The sequence below is a fragment of the Siniperca chuatsi genome, linkage group LG4 (assembly GCF_020085105.1).
Source record: "Siniperca chuatsi isolate FFG_IHB_CAS linkage group LG4, ASM2008510v1, whole genome shotgun sequence".
Classification (NCBI taxonomy): domain Eukaryota; kingdom Metazoa; phylum Chordata; class Actinopteri; order Centrarchiformes; family Sinipercidae; genus Siniperca; species Siniperca chuatsi.
In genome coordinates, this window is record NC_058045.1 from 1408658 (window position 1) to 1429286 (window position 20629).

The window sequence follows — 20629 nt, forward strand, 5'->3', positions numbered from 1 at the left end:
TTGTGAAGCCACTTGAGGCAAATTTGTGATTTGTGATATTGGGCTATATAAATAAAATTGACTTGACTTCTTCTCTAAACACCAAAATCCAGTCAGAAATACAGCCGCAAGCGGCAATTCCGGGGTTCAGGCCAACACAGACCGTTAGAAGTTTAAAGCTTTTGATCTGGACTTGGTCAGATGTGGCCTAGAGGTGACAAAAGCAGTGAAATCTCCTCTCTTTTTTGCATTTTCACAAATAGAATGAAGAAAACAAACAATGTCTGATTCGTATTCTGATTTGTGTTATGCCACGCCCATTTTTTTGCATTTGTAGCGCCCCCCAGTGGTTGATTTGAAAGAAACTTTCAGGGTATGTTTCAGGTACTTCTATGGACATATCCTGGAAGTTTTGTGATGACTGTCCCAAACTTTATTGACTTTGGTCTATTTATGTGGTGAGCCACGCCCCTTTGGAAGTTCATTGGTCAATATCTTGAAAACCAAATAAGATATCAACAAGCTTTATACAACTTTTATTAAGCGTCATCCAATGATGGTCCACTTTGGGGCTTGAACCCCTAACCAGTTTCCAAGCATATCTCAAGAAATTGAGACACCCCAAGGTCTTCTAATCTTTATGACTGGACAGTCTGTACCTTCTCCTGTACCCCTTTTGAGTTATTCAACAGATGATTTAACAGTGATTCAGCAATTTCACATAGACATTTCAGTCATTTTCTACCACAACTATAATATCTGTATAATATGATTTAGTATTGCAGGGTTACTGGTTTTAGACCTCTACTGTTTGTGAGTGTGATGCCTGAGAAAAGAAACTGCTTGTCTCTGATTGTTTTGGCATACAGTGTTCTGAGTCTACATGAGGGGAGAGGTTGGAACAGTTTATGTCCAGGGTGTGATGGGTCTGCAATGATTATCCCTGCCCATTTCCTGACTTGGGAGGTGTACAATTCCTGGAGAGTGGGCAGGTTGGCACCAGTCATCTTTTCTGGAGACTTAACTGTTCATTGCAGTCTGTTTCTGTCCTGTTTGGTGGCCGATCCAAACCAGACCATCATAGATGTGCAGAGAGCAGACTCACTAACTGCTGGCTCTATGGATGGCAATACCAGCCTTTCGATTGGTTGGTCCACCACTTTGGTCCAGACTGAAATATCTCATCAACTATTGAATTCATTGTCATGAAATTTTGTACAAACATTCATGATCCCCAGAGGATGAATCCTGCAGACTTTGGTGATTCCCTGACTTTTTCTCTAGCGCCACCATGAGGCTGAAATTTGTAATTTTAAGTGTAATGTGAAGATTTCCTCGGCCAACACAGTGCTGTTGAGTATCTCTACAGTTTTGAGTGTGTTCAACCCCAGATTGTAGTGACTGCACCAGAGAGCCAGCTGTTCAACCTCCCGCCTGGTTGCAGACTCATCAGCATCTCAGATGAGGCTGATTACCAGTGGTGGTTCAAGCCCATCTAAACCACATGGTCCAGACTGGGGCCAGCTGTTCTACCGACCAATTAAATCACCTCTGAAACTATAAGCATTCATTCATCTCAGTGTCAGGAGTTTAACAGACGGGTCCCCTGAGGTCCAGTCATTGGTGTAGAGAGAGAAGAGCAGTGGGGAGAACACGCATACCTGGGGGCACCAGTGCTGCCTGCTAGATGTGCCCCCCATGATACCGTAATATTGTACGTACCAAGTTAATTGCTGGGAACACAGTAACATCTCTACAATGAAGTCCAATGGGTCAACAAACACGAGCAGTCAGACGATCAGACAGGTTGTAAACAAACCAACAGTTTATATCCAAACCAATTTTATTTGAACAAACTGAAAGTGAGCACACTTTAAATGTCGCTAATAATCCCTCATTGCACAGGAAAACTGTGTTCAGGACTACTTTAAGTACAGCAGGTCAAAGTTGAAGCACGAAGTAGGTCTGTAAACTGATGGGCGTTTACAGTAGTTCTCTTCAAATAAGTTTGTCTAACATGTAGGTTTGTTTCCAACCTGTCTGATTGTCTGACTGCTTGTGTGCGGCTTATTTTTAGTGATGTCACCGTTTTCTTAGATCTCAGATATTAACTCGATGATAATAATTATTGATAGGAATGGTGGAAAACTACAAAAGGTGTATCAAACCAAAATGATCTTTTCCTATCTTCAAATCAAGCTGATGGTGTCCATAAAATGTATCTTGAGTCAAAAATATGACACATAAGGCACGCAGGTCTCCCCTGATAATACAGCTCCTAAATCTGAAGCTAAGTATTGCTGGGTCATTGCGATTATTTTGCTGTGAAATGAGGAAGCCTCAGTAGCTGTAGGTGGATTATATTCCTTGTGCTTCCCTGCTGGTCTAAAGCAGGGCTCTCTGGAAAATCTATCACTCACCTACACACACCATTAGCATTTAGAGAGGCTGGGATCATCCTGGGATCCACAGCAACACATGCGCACTTGAAGTCCATCAGAGGTCTGACGACTCTCACAGTCACATACAAAAGTAGAAACAGGAGAAACAGCAGACATTTCGGATTAAAATTCTATTTCTGTTGGATGACGAGAATCTCTCACTGAGCAGTTTCATCCTCAGTGTGACAGGAGGAGGAGGCCAGATCAGGGCTGGTTATTGTATAAGTTCTTCAGTCATTCATCTCCTCCTTCTTTGTGACTTGTAAATTAACTTCTCTTTCTTTCATCTCCTTAATATGGAAATGCAGAGCTGCAAGGAGAGAAAAAAACATTACTTGTATAGTGTAAGAAAGGTGTCCTGTTACAGTAACAAGTCATAAAGAGATATTTTGTCTGTACAAAAAAAATGTGAGATGTTTTTCAAAAGGATCACTCTTCATGTTGCAGTACTCTTCACCTCTCCAATCCCCGTTCCCTCATCCATCTCTTTCTCCCCTGTGTGTCTCAGCTCTGTGTTGCATTTGCAGCTTTCCTCCTTCCTCATGGGAGGGGTGTAAACGTCTCGACGCAAGAGGTTAACGGACATCCAGACGTCCAGCTGTGGGTACCTACAGCACAGGTTTTGATTTATACCTGAATGTTGGGATTTCGCCCGTTGATTTCACCACCGCAGTGGTGGATGTACAGTATGTATGTATATGATCAGACCATATCGTACTTTAATTATATTCTGCAAAGAAACTGCGTTTCCATTATTTGATTACGGTGGGCTACACACACACTTATAGAACTGAAGTTTCATCCAGGTAACTTAAAACGTTATTTCACAATGTCCCATTCCTGAAGAGGAGACTATTCAGTTTACCTGCACTGATCCATAAAGAGCTGTGAGTGAGGCGAGCAGAAGGTCGGCAGTGGAATGGCTTTGCTAGATGTGTGTTACTGCAAAGGAGAAGACTTTCTTCAACTTTCTTCATGTTGTTCTCACTCTCTATAATCCTCACTGTCATCAAACACCAGCAGTCCAAGCAGCCAATCGCAGTTCTTGTTGCCTCCACCTGGTGTCTCTGTAGTTTCTGTAGCCCAAACATGTAGTTACATTTTTTAAGAGGTTCACATCCGGTATAGCGTAACCTCAAATAAAAAAACAGGATGCCAAAACTGTAAGACTAAATGAACAAAGTAAGCAACCTAACTAACGGTAGCTATGTTCCTCTCACTCTAAACAGCATAAATACTGTTAATTCTTCAACACATATACATTTCAGAAATGTAAATTTGAAAAAAGTAATTGTTTTACTCCCTTCCTTTTTTTAAATGTACTTTTTTTTTACTATGTTTTACTGTTTAAATAAATAAAGTAGCTATATAAATAAAGTGTATTAATATTATTTTTATAATTGTTAAAAGAATCTCAGCATCACTATTGGTAACATTGTTATATGAAATATCACATTATCAAAAAAATGTTTAGAGAGGAGGAAACACTCCAGAATTTGATCATTGAGCTCTCTTTCAGCTAATGGTTATCACAATCAAACCAAACTGAACATCAAGTAATTTTACTTGGTTTGTATATTTGATCACAGAGCTAATTGACTGTCCTCTCCACTAAACCCAGCAGATGACTAGCACCACTCTGTCACCTCCTGCTATTAATAATATGTGCAAATTACACTTAATCACTCGTCATTTAGGTCATCTTCAAATGGAGCTGCACGCTAGCCATCTAAACACATTACATCGTGACACGGCAATTATGTGTTATTTGGGAAGAGAAGGTATAATGGCTGCCTCTCTTTGTGGGAACATCTCTCTTAGCTTCTTATGATCTTTACTGTGAAATACAGTCTGTGTTCTTCCTTTAAACCGAAATGGCCCACTGATTTCCAAGACTTTTGTTTGGGATACAAATTCAAACTTAGTTTCTATCCTACATGATGTCTACTTTTGCAACAACAGAATGTAAACCTATTTGAGGGAAAAAAAGCTTTTGGTATCATTGGTCCACAAGATGTCTACCTCAGTGTCTCTGGAGTAGCTCCAGTGTGTGTTTGGAGCATTATGAACTCTTAAGTGGTATTACCTTATTAACCCCCCCTTTTTTCCCCATCGTTGCTCATTTTCTGTCCTGGACTGATCAGCAAGAGTCACGATCAGTAATTTAGCCCTGTATAACAACCAACAACATTCATTAGGTGACTCATATGCATGCACACACACACACACACATTTGTTTCACTATGCCCGTGGGGGACAGTCATTGACATTTCCCCAGCCCCTGACCCTGACCCTAGCCTTAACCATCACAACTAAGGGCCTAACCTTAACCCTGACCTTAACCTAACTGTAATTTCTGTCCCCACGGTGACACAAGTCCCCACGGGTTAGTGTGCACTCATGTTAAAGTCCCCACCGGGATATAAGAACATGAAACACACACACACACACACTTTCAAATAAGGTGCTTACTGTATATGGTCAGTCTTCAGGGGTCCTATTTGCCTTATTCAGGGTGCCCTTGATTTATTTTCCCTTGTGATTGTCTTCAGAACAGACATGTTATCCCATCATTTATCTTATCTTACCTTCATCCCTTTTCTTTTTTAAATGTGATGTGTCTTCTGCCTGCATGTATTCCCACATCAGCATCTTACAGTTTTGAAAGACCAGTCTAGTGCTTTTGTACATGTTAATACTTTAACTGACAATGTCTGCTGTTGTAACTAAAACTTTATGGACCAACTGTTGAACAGAATCAGCGTGTATGCTGTGTTTGGTTGAGCAAATGTATATTGTGACTACATTCCATTGTAGTCTGTTGTATCCTAGTAAGCTGTGTTGTAGGTTTATGTGCAGCTCTTAATTTAGTGTACTAACTCGCACAAGATATTAGCTATTGCACATTTGGTCGGAAATGACCCCAAGTGCTATAGACAGGGTCAGGAAATTGAAAAGCACTGAAAGACGGACTAACACATTGTTGGTTTTGGTCTTTTCATAGAATTTCTCGGACCCAAATGGATGAACCACAGGTGTGCAGAGCAGAGAAACAAAGTGGCTGTGTCGCTCCCTATTTACTTACCTTAATGCTGTAGATGAGTTCGATTGTAATGATTACTTCACTCTCTCTGCCTGTACTCCATAACTACTTTAAACCCTAATTGTTACATTTAGTACTATGTTTAAATAGCTTTGTCCCATCAGGAGTAATGACAAAATAGTGCACAAGACAAACATTTTAGCCACTATCTTCAAGCTTTCTACTTTTTGTTTCACAGTGTTCCTGGGCCATGAATGATTACCTTGAACAATATAACTGGAAGAATTAGGCCTATAAAATGTGAATATAGGAACAGAGAATTCTGTGTATTGTTCCTATGGATCATACTTATGGTGGGGATCATACTTACGAAGGGAAAATCAGGCAGTAGGACATAGCACCAACGATACCTTGTGAACCGTCTCTGATAGCGCTTGGAGGCGGGTGGGTTTTTGGCGGAGACACAACCGGGCTGTGAATGGAGAGGAGATGGCAGAGGGAAGTGACTGATCAGGAAGTGAGCTAGGCGGAATGGAAGTAGGTGGCAGGGAAAATGAAGGTTGGAATACTGTGCAGAGGGTTAACCGTAGGCGAAAGCGTAAAAAACAGAGGCAGCAAAATGAAAGTTCACACTCAGAAGAGACTGATAATAAGCGAAATATAGTAGTAACAGGCGATCGAATCGAAGACTACAAAGCAATCATTAAACTGGTTCAAGAAGGTTCCTCATTTGGTGAGTGGAACCCGGGGAGTGCTGCGAAATGGATCACTGTTGATTCTCTGCAGGGACAGTACTCAACAAGGCAAGGCTATCAGATTAAATAAGATCGAAGGTAAGTGATAAAAAGAAGTTCGGGAAGACCCATAAGTGTGCCGACTCAGATTAAAGAAAATGTGGCAGGAGCGTAACTGACTGAAGCAAAACACCTGAAAACCACTCGTAATGGAGAGAAATACGACAGCCTGTCAGTAATGCTGATTTTTGATGAGGAAAGACAATCGTCCAACATATATTGGGGTATATGAGCTACGAGGTCAGGCCTTATAACCCCCCACCATTGAGATGCCAAAAGTATGGACACGTAGCGGCAGTGTGCAAAGGCAAACAAAGTGGGAGATGTGCCAGTGAACACGAATATGGAAAGTGTGAAAGAGGAGCTCAGCTTAAGTGCTGCAACTGTGGAGGGGAACACAGCTCTGCTTACCGGGGGTGCGAGGTCAGAGCAGCAGAAGTACAGCGACTGAAAACTTCTCCAGGGATTACATTTACCGAAGCAGCTAAGAAAGTAGCCGTGCAGACAGACAAATCCAACACTAAGCCAGTTAATACAGAGAGCAACAAAATGATACGGTGTGAAGGATGCAGCAAAGTAAAGCAAGGCACACTGATTGTGGGGAAAAACGAGTTTCTATTGTTCATGGTTGATGTAATAAACTGTTCTGCACAAACAGATAAGAAGACAGAACAGATCAAAATAATAGTTAAATCAGCAGAAACATATCTGGGAATCACGGATCTTGGACAGGAAGTTAAGGAAATGTTAAATGGAGGGACGTCTAGCTCACAATCATGGGGTGGTGGATCATCATGGCATTAACTATATTACAATGGAATGCAAGAAGCCTTATTGCAGATGGTCAGGAATTCAAAAAATTTGTTTCAAATCTAAAAGATAAACCTGATATAATGTGCATACAAGAAACATGGCTGAGACACAGTGGGATTTCATAATACGGGGTTATATACAGCAATTAGGAATGATGGGAAGATTGGGAAAGGTGGTGGTGTGGCAACGTTTGTGTGGGATGGGACGAGGTTTAATCTGATTCATTTAGGGAAAGAACACAAATCAATAGTGGTGAAGATCTGGGCAGGAAAGAATGAATTAGCAATAATTCATTACTATAACCCATGTAATAGGCTGTGCCCTGATACACTGCTCATTGTGGGTTGGCAGCTGCATTGTATGGTGGTGTGGTGTGGAGACTTCAACGCACATAACACACTGTGGGGGAGTAAGAAAACGGAGGCAAATGGTTCAATCACAGAGGAATTCATAGAGAAGGGATTAGTATGTGTGAATGATGGGAGAGGTACTAGGTATAACAGTGCTCTAAACAAGGAAAGTGCAATCAATGAGAGAACATATATCAGACAGGGATGAAGTCAATAAAAGGTTGGTTGCAGTCATCATCCAGTCGGCAGAGGAAACAATAGCGAAGGGTGCAGGGAGCAGAGGTAAGAGTGTACCGCGGTGGCATGAAGACTGTAGGAAAGCTGTAAAAAGAAGGAATGGGGCATTCAGACAGTTAAAAAACATCAGTCATCAGAAACATCAGTACAAAAGATCACAGGCAGTAGTTTGGAGTATAAGAACAACTCAACATACATACTGGAAGCAATATTATAATAGGACAGGGAGAGACACAGCTGTCTGATGTATGGGGAAGGATCAGAAGAATGGGTGGAATTAGGAGAAACTAAATAATACCAGTGTTGCTAAGAAGCAACAAAACAGCAGTCAGCAATGAAAAGGCAGAACTTCTGGCACAAACATCAGCCAAGGTTCACAGTTCAGCAAATGTATCAGTAAGAGCTAGACAGTGTAGGGACAACATTCTTGTTCATTCGCAGAATACAGAATACATAGGTAAATGTTTAAAAAACTACCACAGGAGAACGTTTAGACTTGCCTTTCAGTTGGTTTGAATTAAAGAGGGCCATGTGTCTTAAAGACAAAGCAATCAGCACCAGGAAAAGATGTTTGCTACAGGATGTTAGCTCATATGGCAGACAGCACACTCCTTGTAGTATTAATGTTGTTTAACAACGTTTGGGACAAATTCCAGTTGCATGGAAACAGTCAACCATTGTACCAATTTTGAAACCCGGTAAAGACCCATCAGACCCCTCAAACTGTAGACCAATAGCACTTACTTCACAACTGGGGAAAACTATGGAGCAAAAGGTAACGGAGAGGCTAACACGTTTTCAAGAAAGTGGAATGGAACCCCGCAGGGCAGTCAATGATATCTTTGATCAAGTCGAGAACGGGATAGGGAGGTCGCTGTTTGTGGATGAGGGGTCAAATCTGGGATATATACAGCGGAAACTGCTGGCTGCAGTTGCGGTGGTGGAGCAGTGGGCGAATAAATGGGGTTTAAGTTATCCGTAGCAAAGACACAAGTGATGTGTTTTTCTAGACGCTATAAAGCAATAGCCCTGAAACTATATGGCCAAAGACCTGAGCAGGTGAATGTGATTCACCTTCTTCACTTCTAGGAGTATTGTTTGATGGAAAGCTGACTTGGAGGCAGCACATCGATAAAGTAAAGGACAAGTGTCAAAAGGTCATCACTCTCTTAAGAAGCCTGTCAGGACGAGGTGGGGAGCAACCAGAGCATCATCGGTGAACGTATACCAGGCCCTGGTGAGAGCTACAGTGGATCATGGATGTGTAGCTTATATGTCGGCAGGAGAGAGTCACCTTAATAAGCTGGATGTGGAGCAGGTGCAAGGACTAAGAATATGCAGTGGAGCATTTAAATCCTCTCCAGCAGTTGTTCAACAAGTTGAAATGGGGGAAATGTCATTATGGACACGAAGAGTGAAACTCATGCTGGCACACTGGGTAATCTGCAGGCACACAGTAGCTCTCACCCTGCTAAGGCCTCCTGCTGGACGGGTGGGAGCTCAATGAAACACATTAGAGAAGCTTTGGATGGATAGGAGATATAAAAGCACAAAGTTTAGGTTTATGTAACATACAATACAGTCCAACAGTCCCACCTTCAGCTATTCCTCCCCGGCTATTTTTGATGCCTATAGTAGATTTTATTATGCAACAACTGAGGAAGAAATCTGAACAGGGATCAGCTGGGAGGACAGCACAAACTTACACTGAGCAGCACTTTGCAGATAAGTTGGTGTTATTTCCAGAAGGTTCAAAAGACCCTGAGACTGGACGTGCAGGAGCTGCAGTGTTCATACCACAGTGTGAAGGAGCTGTCAGGAAAAGAACCACTGATCACTGATCAGTATACACAGCTGAGCTCCTAGCTCTTTTGATAGCTTTGCAATGGTTAGAAGAAAACAACACAAATAATGCACTAATTGCATCTGATAGTTGGGCAGCACTCACAAGCATTACATCTGAATTGAAAGTACTTTTTCCGTTATTGTTTTTTTTTTTAATTTTATTTTACTTTTTTGTCTTTATTTGTCTGCCAAGCTACTGTTCCACACTCCAGTCCGGTCGGTGGCGGTAATGCACCTGCAAGCTGGTTGCCAACCGCCAGTCAAATAAAAGAAGAAGAAGAAGTTTGAACCTTTGAGCTTGCCGTCGTCGCCACAGGAAGTCACATTGTTTTCCTCCTTTCTAGAAACGCTACACTAGTACCCTGTTTCATATATTTGGCACACTGAATTTATTTATATCTATTACAGACTTGATAAAACAACATTTTCGCTTTGTTGTTGTTAGCATGTGGGCATTTGTAGCCAGTTAGGGTTGCGTTTGTAACGTTGTGAAAGCAGTAAATAAGCTAGTAGTAAACATACTGGCGCCTTGTCAGCCCTTTTTATTTATTTTACTAGTCTGAAGCTTTTCTTCCAAAATGATGAACTATTCTGACTACGACTCTGATGGTTATTCGTCTAATGAAGATGCAGACTATGTCCCATCAGGTGAGGACTGTAAAAACCTTGTGTTAAATGCAGCGGAACTAAATGCAACTAAATAACTAGCTAACGTTGCAGGAAATATCGCATGGAGGGTTCTAGTGGGTTTAACGTTAAGTGCTTAGGTTAAGTGTTGTAGCAAATACATTTGTCACATGAGATTACTAGCTAACAATAGTTCACCCACAAATGTTACGCACTAAACATGATAAACTAGCTCTAGTGTTACATATTAACCTCTTGACGCGACGTCCTTACTTGCGTTGAGAGACTGTGCTGTGGTGAATCGCTTCTCGGGAAACATACACACCTCGATGATTAAGTCTTCAGCCCACTACAAAAAAATTAGTCTGCTGCTAATTTCGGCTTGAATTTGACTCATCAAGAAGCATTTATTTGAACACATTTTCAATATCTTCGATCAGCTAGTTCACTCTGCTGTACGGTGGTCACCGTTATTTTGCCCTGTCGTTTGTCATATGGTCGTTGATAACCGTTATTAGACTCATTTACACATAGTTTGTGTTACAAACGGTCCTCCCCCAATGCCAGGTTAACATCTCCTGATCAGTTCACTCAACTGCCAGCTATGGTAAATTTGCATGCACATCTGGACAGATTCATACAGTGTTAAAATGGAGTGAAGGCTGATTACTGACAAGATGATATTTGGCCAGTGGGATAAATTAGATGTAGACACTGGCAATGTATGATTGTTTAGTTATGTACACTCAGTGGCCACTATATTAGGTACATCTGTCCAATCTAATGCAATCCAATACCTTCCTAGGCTGTTTGTTAAATTTATTTTATCTCCATCATAATGACAGATTACAAGATCAAGGTGAGGTGAAGTCTATAAGCCTGATATATACCAAACTGAAACCTGCGTTGCTAACACTTAGCGATAGGGTCGAAATCATTATCAAGATAATAGTACAGATATTTTCGACTAGTGATATATATCACATTTGGTAAATGTATGCAAATAATCCAACTGATGTTGAAAGTAAATGAACGGTGTTCCACTGCATTACATGAGATCAAACTTTTTATATGTGTCAAACAAAAAACTCAACACAAATTTGTAGAACAGTAACATGAGATTAGATCATACCATCACTATATGATTTTGCTGAAATTCCATAAACTATAATATTGAATTTTCTCCCAGCCCTATCTGTTAATCAGTTGATATCTGTGTATTCACATCCTATTCTTCTCATTCACACTGCTTCCTGTTCTCTTTCTCCTCAGATGATAACCTCAGCGAGGATGACATTAATGAGTGTGAAAAGGAAGACCCTCTGCACAGGGATGATGATGTGCCACATCCTGACAATGTTAGCAAGAAGAAGAGAAAGAAAAAGGACATCGGTATGAGGTGAGAGGACTTGAAAGATTCGTGGCATGACAGTCAAGGAGAGGACAGTGGATCCAGGACAGAGAAAATGAAGCGAAATCTGGATTTCCTGTACTCTCTGAAGCGGCGTTTCTCAGCCTTGGAATTATGACCCCACATGGAATTGCAGATGATTTCTAAGATTTCTATCATGTTGATATTTTTAATACTCTATATATCAAATGTCAAATATTTTCAAATATTACATCCAGTGTTTTCCACAGAATGGCAGTGTAACTGTGGCGAGGACGGTGACGGGGTGTGTGTAATATTTATCTATTGAAAATATTATATACAGGCTATAATATTTGAAAGAATACATTCATATATTACCCTATTTCTAGTATTTCTTATTTCACCATTTTAATTCTACTTAATTCCTACACACAACAGCAGGTGAGCCACGTGTGGAGGCTTGTTAATGACGTATCGAAACCAACATAGTCCTGAATGACATCAGCACCAACAGGTGCACTTAAAAGCTTTCAAATGATCAGCATTTAACTCACTGTGTGCACGCGGAGCAGAAATTCTCCCTCGTCAGGATGCTTTTCTGCCGCTCGCGGATAGCCCTCTGCTCTGTGTGCTCGTATCACGTGCAGAGAGCGAGAGAGCGGGGCAGAGGGGCTGAGCGAAATGCACTAAAAAAAATAGAAAGTCAATATAGATATTGTGGCGGCCGCCACAAATAAATGAATGTATGGGAAACACTGACATCTATACATAACAACTCTGTAATTGCTGGGGCCACGACAATTTCACTAACTGCAAATAAGGTCACGGGCACGGCAAGTTTGTGAAACCCTGATGTAGAACCATGAAACATTAACCCTCTCCTCTGGAACACTGTTTAATAACAAAAAGGAAATTTGTACATTCGTTTGGATTACAGTCATAATTCCACGTTAGAATGTTTTCACATAAAGGGCTTGACTTGTTAATATAAATTTTGATATTGTCAGATACTAGTCTAACCCCAATAATGAACAAATGAACATTACAAATTATGATATGGTTGTGATCAGAGGCTGATTCCAGCACTGAAATGCCACCCAGTGTCCCCAGTATGACTTGAAATTGTGCAATGAATATTACGCCCCAGGTTTCCCATTTTGTTCTGAATCACTGAACGAGGACAAAGACATGAAAGAAAATTTTACTCCCACATCTTGGATAAAAAGTATTTTAGCAGCAGGCATGTTCAGTGGCTTTTCTTAAATTCTTGACCAGAAATGTCCACCATTTTTATCCAATTAACAACATTCTCTGTACATTTGCATTTAGTACACTATGTTTTATCTTTAATCAAAGATACATAAGAGAAATCTAAGGCTTTTCTGAATAAAAGAAGATGATGCCAATGATGATGACCTTTATTCACCTCCTTGAAAAAATCTACAGAAAGAGGAAGAAAGGAGTACTGAAAGTAGACAAGGAAGAGAATTATGGAGGTGGAGCAGAAGAGGCACAGGAAGCGGTGGAAAAACCCACTGAGGTAGAGAAGGATGATGATGCAAAACAGAAGAAAAAATCAGATGACCTCTGGGCGAGTTTCCTGTCTGACGTTGGATCCAGACCCAAAGACTCCACACCTGCCTCACAGTCAAGTACCGTACAGAAGGTAACTATGTTCTAAACCCAAATGTTAGACTAAGATAGTGCTGTATTTTAAAATGTAAACACTTGGACGGTACCAATTTCTAAACCAAACTTTTTAATGATGCTTTCAGGCAATTGTCCTGTAAAGTCAGAGGGTACCATGTTTCAAAATGAAACATTCACAGGGTACCATGTTCTAAACCCAGATATGTCAGGGTACTTTAAATATATTAAATGGATTAACAATATAGCCCAGATCATCAGAGCATTAATGATCAAACCTGCAGTATTTTCTGTATGTGTCTATAATTTTTGTCTCTCACTTAGATTGATTCTTTTGTTTTTATCCTCAGGATGATTCCTCAGTATTGAAGGTTGCTCATTTGAGTACAGAAACAAAAGCATCAGAACCTGCTAAAGTCACCATCACTAAAGTTTTTGACTTCGCTGGAGAAGAAGTTAGGTATGGCTCTGAATCATCCTCACATTTTGAGACAGTTTGACTCCCTGTGAAAAGATTTGTTTTTTATAAACCACAAAATAGTTTTTTGGAAGAAAGGAAACAAGGGCCATGAACATGTAAAAGCATTTAATTTGTTAAAAAATTAAATCAGAGCTTTCAAGCACACACTTAACTGAAATATAGTGTAGTTGATACATTAGATAAACCTTAGAGTTAATAAAAACATGTATTCATGTTGTCTTGAGTTCCTAACATTCTGTTACTATAATTCTTCATTATCCATTCAGTGCAATCTCCATACTCCACAACATAAACAATCTAAAATTGTCCAGGGAGTTTATAAATGATGTTGATGATTTCAAATTAGATGTCAAACCATTTTCACATTGACCAGTAGGTGGGGCCACACAAACACAAATGCGCAGTCACACAGTCTGGATGAGTAAACACCATGAAAAACAGTTTGCTGGCAGTGCTCTGTTGCTGGGCTTTAGACAGATATGAGTTTAGTTTCATGTGGCTCTCAAGGTGGGTTTGTACAGTCATTCAGCCACTTAATATGTTCAGCCAATCAGAGTTGATGAATATGGATCATAACTGTCCCTGAATTATTATTTATTATTATAAATATATTATTATTATTAGGATATTGTCAATTTTAATTCAATTTTATTTATATAGCGCCAGTTCTTAACAGAAGTTATCTCATTGCACTTTTCCTATAGAGCAGGTCTAGACCGTACTCTTTATAATATTATTTACAGAGACCCAACAAGTCCCACCATGAGCAAGCACTTGGTGACAGTGGCAAGGAAAAACTTCCTTTAAGAGCCAGAAACCTTGGACAGAACCAGACTCAGGGTGGGCGGCCATCCGCCGCTGCCGTGTTAGATTAATTCTTAATCATCATGGACAGAACCTGATGTGAGTGTCTAGACATCTTGTTAGATTCTCCATAATGTGCACACAATAAAAAAGCTTGGCTTTTACTATTTTCACAATAATGATCAATTAAGACCTAACACGGCAGCGGTGGATGGCCGCCCACCTTTGATTCTGGTTCTGTCCAAGGTTTCCTTGCCACGGTCGCCAAGTGCTTGCTCATGGTGGGATTTGTTGGGTCTCTGTAAATAATATTGTAAAGAGTACGGTCTAGACCTGCTCTATAGGAAACAGTATAATTATTACTGTGTAAGAACAAACTGTATATCACACAGACAGCCACGCCCCAGCAGCCAGACAGGATGCTAGTTATGTGGAACAAGTAATGTCCCATCCTAAACGTTTACATCTGAGTGGGCTTTATTCAGAAACCAAATATGATCCTGTGTATAATTCATCTGATTGATTATGCATGAAGCCGTGTGCTCTGTAATTACACAAGCATAAGATTAGTACATGGATGATGGTTGTAACCTATCCCCAGAGCCACAATAAATGCTGCCGGTTTTAATTTGGGATGTAAACATCGTAGACAGTTTTTGTCTGAACATTTATTTTTCAATGAACGTGGCTATTGGCTCCAAATAGTACAATATTTCAAGTAGTATCCAGATGTCCATAACCTGAGCTTGCTGTTGCTCTTGTGTCTTTTCAGTTTATTCTCCTTGGAACTCAGATATCTTTCTCTTGCCTGAGACAAGACTCGCTCTTTCAAAATGTTCATCCTCTTCATCTATGGAGCTGTGTGTTCTATGTAATTATGGCTGCATATAATTAGCATACATAACAGGGAAAGCTTTTTAGAGCCGCCATGATGGATGCAAGTGGTTGTGGAGTCTGTGCAGTGCTGATGATCCCAGAGGATGCAGCAATTGTTCCTCATATACAGTAGATTCCCTATCTAACTCCACAGTAAGACACAGACAGATGTGTGTGTGCGCGCGCGCGTGCGTGTTTGTCCTTATATAGCATGTGTGTATAGGGAGAGGCTGACCTACATCCTGTTTTATTATTTACTTTTTAACACAAAGGTTTAGATGCAGAATGAGCTCAGCTGCTGTGTAGATTAGATATGTGTTGATGGACTTTGTTCTTTTATCATGGCTTCTGGATAAAAAGGATGTCATTTTTGTGTATTAGTATTTATACATTTGTTAGGCAAAGGGCACATTAATCAACATTGTAAGATGCCAAGGTTAACCAAGATTGGTGAATTGTCATTTGCCAAATACATGATTTTTTATTTGTTTACCAGTCCAGAAAAGTGTAAGTGACCCTAAATCATTTTTGAACTACAACTGTGCTTGCAATTGGGCTCTAAATATTTTGGGAATCTGTTTTTCTTTGGGCCCTCTGCAGTCTACTCAGACAAAGCACAGAGAATCTTTTGAGCAAACATACCCACTCAAATCCGAACTGAGTGTACAGAAAATAAACGATCTAAGAGCCAATATGTTCGATCCACCAGAAACAGGAGCCTAATTTGTCTGTGTGTCTGTGTCATATTCAATTCAATTAAATTTATTTATATAGCGCCAATTCATAATAGAAGTTATCTTATTGCATTTTTCCTAAAGAGCAGGTCTAGACCGTCCTCTTTAATATTATTCACAGAGACCCAACAAATCCCACCATGAGCAAGCACTTGGCGACAGTGGCAAGGAAAAACTTCCTTTAAGAGGCAGAAACCTTGGACAGAACCAGACTCAATGGTGGGCGGCCATCCACCGCTGCCGTGGTTTTGAGAGAGGGGGGGGAGAGGGAGGGATGGATGGAGAGAGAGAGAATGCAAATTCCACCTAGAATTTTAAAATAGCAATAATGTAATGCTAGTTGTAATATTAATAAGATAATAATAATAGGAATGATAGTCATAGGAATAATAATGACAATAATAGTAACAAGGCCAATAACAACAACTGTAGTAGCAGTTGTCAAGCAGGAACACGGGGGCTGCAGGTGGCCCACAACCACAAATCCAGTCTCTGCAGCTCCGGAGAGAAGAAAGAGGTGCATCATGGGAAATCTTCCAGCAGTCTAGACCTATAGCAGCATGATTAAGGGATTGTTCAGGACTCACCCAAGCCAGCCCTAACTACAAGTTTTATCAAAGAGGAAAGTCTTAAGCCTACTCTAAAATGTGGAGATGGTGTCTGCCTCCCAGACCCAAACTGGTACCTGATTCCACAGGAGAAGAGCTTGATAACTGAAGGCTCTGGCTCCAATTCTACTTTTGTAGACTCTAGGTAATAAGGTACTATGAGCTCTTTAAGATACGATGGTGCCTGACCATTAAGAGCTTTGTAGGAGAAAGATTTTAAATTCTATTCTGGATTTTACAAGCCAGTGCAGAGAAGCTAATATTGGAGAACTATGATCTCTTTCCTAGTTCTTGTCAGTACACGTGCCGCAGCATTCTGGATCAACTGGAGAGTCTTAAGGGACTTATTGGGGCAGCCTGATAATAAGGAATTGCAATAGTCCAGCCTAGAAGTAACAAATGCATGGACTAGTTTTTCAGCATCATTTTGGGACAGGATGTGCCTGATTTTTTGCAATTTTACGTAAGTGAAAGAAGGCAGTCCTTGAAGTTTGTTTCATGTGGGAGTTAAAGGATAAATCCTGATCAAAGATAACTCTGAGGTTCCTTACAGTGGTGCTGGAGGCCAGGGCAATGCCATCTAGAGCAACTATATCTTTAGATAATGTGTCTCGGAGGTGTTTGGGGCCAAGTACAATAACTTCAGTTTTGTCAGAGTTTAACATCAGAAAATTGCAGGTCATCCATGTTTTTATGTCCTTAAGGTATGCTTGAAGTTTAGTTAACTGGTTAGTTTCATCTGGCTTGATTGATAGATATAATTGGGTATCATCCGCATAACAATGAAAGTTTATGGAGTTTTTCCTAATAATATTGCCTAGAATAAGCATATATAAGGTGAATAGAATCGGTCCAAGCACAAAACCTTGTGGAACTCCGTGACTAATTTTGGCGTGCACGGAGGACTCACCATTAACATGTACAAACTGAGATTGATCTGATAGATAGGATTTAAACCAGCTTGGTGCGGTCAAGCACAGCACTAATATCTAACAAGACAAGTACAGAGACCATCAGTCCATTGTCTGATTCAATTAAAAGTTAATTTGCTAGTGCTGTGTCTGTGCTATGATGCACTCTAAATCCAGACTGAAAATCCTCAAATAAACTATTGTTATTTAGAAAGTCACACAGCTGATTGGCGACTGCTTTCTTAAGGATCTTAGAGAGAAACGGAAGGTTAGATATAGGTCTATAGTTGGCCGAAACCCCTGGATCAAGAGTGGGCTTTTTAAGAAGAGGTTTAATTACAGCTACTTTAAAGGACTGTGATACATAGCCTGTTAATAAAGACAGATTGGTCATATCCAGTAAAGAAGTTCTAACTAAAAGTAAAACAGTTTAGTTGGAATGGGGTCTAAGAGACAGGTTAATGGCTTAGATGAATTAATCGTTAAAGTTAGTTGAAGAAGGTCAATAGGAGCAAAGCAGTCAAAAATATATATCAGGTTTTACAGTTGTTTCTAAAGGTCCTGTGTTTGAAGATAAATTGGTACCTGTTGAGGGTAGGATGTGATTCATTTTTTCTCTAATCGTTAAAATTTTATCATTAAAGAAGCTCATGAAGTCGTTACTACTGAGGGCTATAGGAATACATGGCTCGATGCTGACTTTCTGTCATGGAAAAGAAACCTGGGGTTGTTTTTATTTTCCTCTATTAATGATGAGTAGTAGTTTCTTCCTGTCAGTTTTGGTGATGTTTGCTTTAATTTGGGTTTGGGGGTTATACCATGGAGCTAACCTTCTTTGTTTTATTATCTTCTTTTTTAGAGGGGCTACGATAGAATCGAGTGTCATTCGCAGTGAGCCTGCAGCACTATCAACAAGATGGTCAATTTGGGAGGGGCTGCAATTTGCATAGGAGTCCTCTGTTATATTGAGATATAGCACCGAATTAAATGCAGATGGGATCGCTTCCTTAAATGTAGCTACAGCACTATCAGATAGACTCGAGCCTAATCTAGAGTAGAGTTTTTGCCTAATGTCATGTAGTCCAGTAATAGGAGTTCAAAAGTTATTAAATAATGGTCCGATAATGAAGGATTCTGTGGAAAGATTATTAAATGTTCAATTTCAATGCCATATACCAGAACAAGGTATAGATAATAGAGATAAATGCAGTGCTAAGGCTATTGTTTTCAACGTCCCCATGAATATTGAAATAACCTACAATAATTACTTTATCTGTTTTAAGGACTAAACTTGATAAAAACTCTGTGTTTTCCAGGCTGGTTGTGAAAGACTAAGAAGAAGGTTTTCGAATGAGTTATAATTTAGTTTAGGTTTAGGGTTGATTAATAGGCTTGAGTCGAAGATGGCTGCAACTCCACCTCCTCGGCTGGTGCCTCGAGGAATGTGACTAGGCGGACTGGAGTCATTTAGGCTAACATATTCCTCATGACCCAGCCGGGTTTCAGTAAGACAAAATAAGTCAATATGATATTCTGATACTAAATTGTTCACCAGTACAGCTTTAGATGACAGAGATCTGATGTTTAAGAGTCCACATTTAATTCTCCTGTTTTGTTGTGCTATTTCAGCGTTTTTATGTATAACTCCTCTTCTGTTAACTTTTGATTGAATTAATTTAAGTTGTCGGGGGGCAGACACCGTCACTAAGGAGTTTTGGATGGGTAACTGCTCTGGAAGGACAGAGAAGCATGTAGGACTGTAACTCTGCCTCCTGGTCTCAACGCTGACTTGTCATGGTTTAGGTCCACTAATAAACTCGGCCAGATTTCGAGATATGAGAGCTGCTCCATCCAAAGTGGGATGCATGCCGTCTCTCCTAATCAGACCAGGTCTTCCCCATAAAGTCCGCCAATTATCTACAAAGCCCACATCGTTTGCTGGACACCACCTCGACAGCCAGCGGTGGAATGAAGACATGCGGCTAAACATGTCATCACTGGTCAGGTTTGGCAGGGGCCCAGAGAAAACTACGTGATCCGACTCAACATTTACTTTGGTGACCTCCGATTGGCGTGATCTATATATATATGTGTGTGTGTGTGTGTGTGTATACAGTGTTGTGAAAAAGTGTTTGCCCCCTTCCTGATTTCTTTTTTTTTTTTGCATGTTTGTAATATAATTAGATAATCAAAAATGGCGGGAAAAGCAAACAAAGACAGAACGTAAAACTACACAAGACACATGAGGCAGCACAATACAAAATAAAAAAAGAAATATCTCAACACAAACCCAAAACCGACCGAAATGACAGATTAAACCACCCAACAGTATGGAAAGTAGTTAAAATTGTCTCATTACATTAGTAACAATAAACTTAATAAAACAACAAGGTAACGCTTTAAATTACAGCCCGCAATGTGCAGCGTAATTACTCCAGAGTTACTGTGTAATCTTAAATTTCTTATTTTTTTGCATGTTTGTCACGCTTAAATGTTTCAGATCATCAAACAAATTTAAATAGTAGTCAGAGATAACACAAGTAAACACAAAATGCAGTTTTTAAATGAAGGTTGTTATTATTATGGGAAAACAAAACCCAAACCTACATGGCCCTGTGTGAAAAAGTGATTGCCCCCTAAACCTAATAACTGATTTGGCCACCCTTAGCAGCAACAACTGCAATCATGTAATATATAAATGTGTATATATATGTGCATGTGTGTGTGTATATATATCTGTATATGTGTATTTATATGTATGTGTATGTATATGTGTATTTATATGTATGTGTATGTATATGTGTATATATGCATATATGTATGTATATATATACATGTAATGTTATATGTAGTGTGAAGCGCTTTCAGTGGTCAGAAGACCACTATACAAATACAGTCCATTTACCATAAATGTGTGTGTACATATATATATATCTATGTATTTATACACACATGTATACATACACACACATATACTGTATGTTATTGTACATACATACGTGTGTGTGTATATGTATGTGTTTATATATATACATATATGTATATATGTATGTGTGTATGTATGTAT

General features: G+C 39.8%; 1 protein-coding gene and 1 long non-coding RNA gene across 4 annotated transcripts in view; one reads left to right on the top strand and one right to left on the bottom strand.

Moving 5' to 3' along the window:
• On the bottom strand, positions 1–11146 carry LOC122875021. Its single transcript, XR_006377727.1, has 5 exons — positions 10382–11146; positions 5834–5935; positions 3286–3496; positions 2878–3028; positions 1–2730 (listed from the first exon to the last, which is right to left on the bottom strand). It is a non-coding gene; the product is annotated as an uncharacterized LOC122875021 (long non-coding RNA).
• Positions 9785–20629, top strand: part of cfdp1 (craniofacial development protein 1) — a 27271-nt gene continuing 16426 nt past the window's right edge. For 2 of the 3 annotated variants that reach the window (XM_044193705.1, XM_044193706.1), the window contains exons 1-4: positions 9787–10150; positions 11402–11528; positions 12948–13167; positions 13499–13608. In XM_044193705.1, coding sequence (XP_044049640.1) covers positions 10081–10150; positions 11402–11528; positions 12948–13167; positions 13499–13608 — 527 coding nt within the window. In that variant the 5' untranslated portion in view covers positions 9787–10080. Of the gene's footprint in view, positions 10151–11401; positions 11529–12947; positions 13168–13498; positions 13609–20629 lie in introns of all 3 variants that reach the window. The other variant, XM_044193708.1, reaches the window with a different exon arrangement.